At 37.4% G+C, this 1504-nt stretch overlaps 1 protein-coding gene across 1 annotated transcript in view; it reads left to right on the forward strand.

The window, feature by feature from the left end:
- The window catches only part of LOC119593146 (tetraspanning orphan receptor-like), a gene marked incomplete at its 5' end in the record, with an annotated part of 6946 nt that overhangs the window by 2919 nt on the left and 2523 nt on the right, over positions 1-1504 (forward strand). Inside the window, 2 exon segments of the mRNA XM_037942111.1 lie at positions 5-332; positions 617-755. Coding sequence (XP_037798039.1) covers positions 5-332; positions 617-755 — 467 coding nt within the window.

Raw genomic sequence — 1504 nt, forward strand, 5'->3', positions numbered from 1 at the left:
TTAGTTACTCCACCTCATGGCTTTGTCTCTGATTGCGGTTGTGGTGGTGCATCCTGAAATGCTCAGCCAGTCCGTTGGTCCTCTTAGTGGTCTCGGAGGCAGTGGAGACCAGCTGACTGTCAATCCACACCAGCAAGATGTGCAAGCTGTAAAGTGTGGGGCTGAAATGCCATGTATTTTAGCCACACAAGGAGATGACAATTCTAACCAAGGAGGCTTCAGCCAAGGAAACTATAACAAAGGGAGCCCCAACCAAGGAAATCCTAACCAAGCATCAAATGACTTTTCTCTCTCCCTTGGGAACTTGCTCACTACACACAGACTCAATACTGGTACGCTTTCAAGCAAAGTTTGTTTGATTGTATCCAACACTAAGTCAGTAGAAAAATGGTATTTCTTAGCAGAGACAGTTTCAATGAATGAACTACTTTAAAGTATTTCCAAAATAAATTAAAAACAAAATAGTATATCAACTGCTTAGAACTTGGAGTGAGTTGTAATAATATTGCTATTTATTCTTAGTCTTATTCTTGATATATTTTCATCCTGCCTTTTCTTTTACATTACAACAGTATCATACAAACCTTTTAATGAGTTTGATTCTTTTCACTTTCAGATGAAGTCAATGTTGCCCTGTTCATCACTCTGTGTACATTTGTCGTGACTCTTCTACTCGTTTATGGAGCTTTTAGAGGCCAGCCTTCCCATCTCATGCCATTCTTCTTTTTGCAAGTTTTTGACTTTTGCATATCAAGGTAATTAAGATAACTTATGTAAATTTCCAAGTAAGAAGCCCAACTACAAAAAGCATCTGATTTTCATTTTCTAACAAGTTTAGTTTTGATCTTAGATGATTTATTGATCTTGAACTCACACACCAGGAAATGTGTTGGGCTGGCTGGTATATCATGTATATAATTGATAAAGAGTGAGGTATCAAAGAAAAAAATCATAGTGATTTTTTTCTTCTATATGTAGAATGAAAAAAGAGGCACCATGAGGCAGTTATACAACAGAGATGAAGGGATGGAGGTAGAGGGAAGAAACTTGCCAAACAGTGCCAGAATTACTTATTCACATTCCCACTTAACCCAAATATACCAGGTAGCATACCAGATCCCATTTTTTAACCCAGATGCTGGGGTTATCACCCTATACTAATGACAGTGTTTTGGCACCTTGGGGGTGTTGGCAGTTACTGACTGTTGATATTATTATTATTTTTTTAATGTTGAGGAGGAGGATAGAGTAGGAAAAGCACAGTATGACCAGATAAGCAACATTTGGCCTATTTGGGTTAAGCAGTGAAAATGATGGGAAACAAACTGCCAATTTTAGATAGGCTCTACTAGATGGAGTCTACTTGGATCAAGTGTCAAAAGTACAAATACATCTGATCAAGTTCTGTCAGTCTTGTAGGGTTCATGAGTAAACATCATTTGATATCATATTTAAAACAGTAAACTGATATCAAGAGGTTGATAACTGATCTGTACAAACAGTT

Source organism: Penaeus monodon, chromosome 31, assembly GCF_015228065.2.
Source record: "Penaeus monodon isolate SGIC_2016 chromosome 31, NSTDA_Pmon_1, whole genome shotgun sequence".
Lineage (NCBI taxonomy): Eukaryota > Metazoa > Arthropoda > Malacostraca > Decapoda > Penaeidae > Penaeus > Penaeus monodon.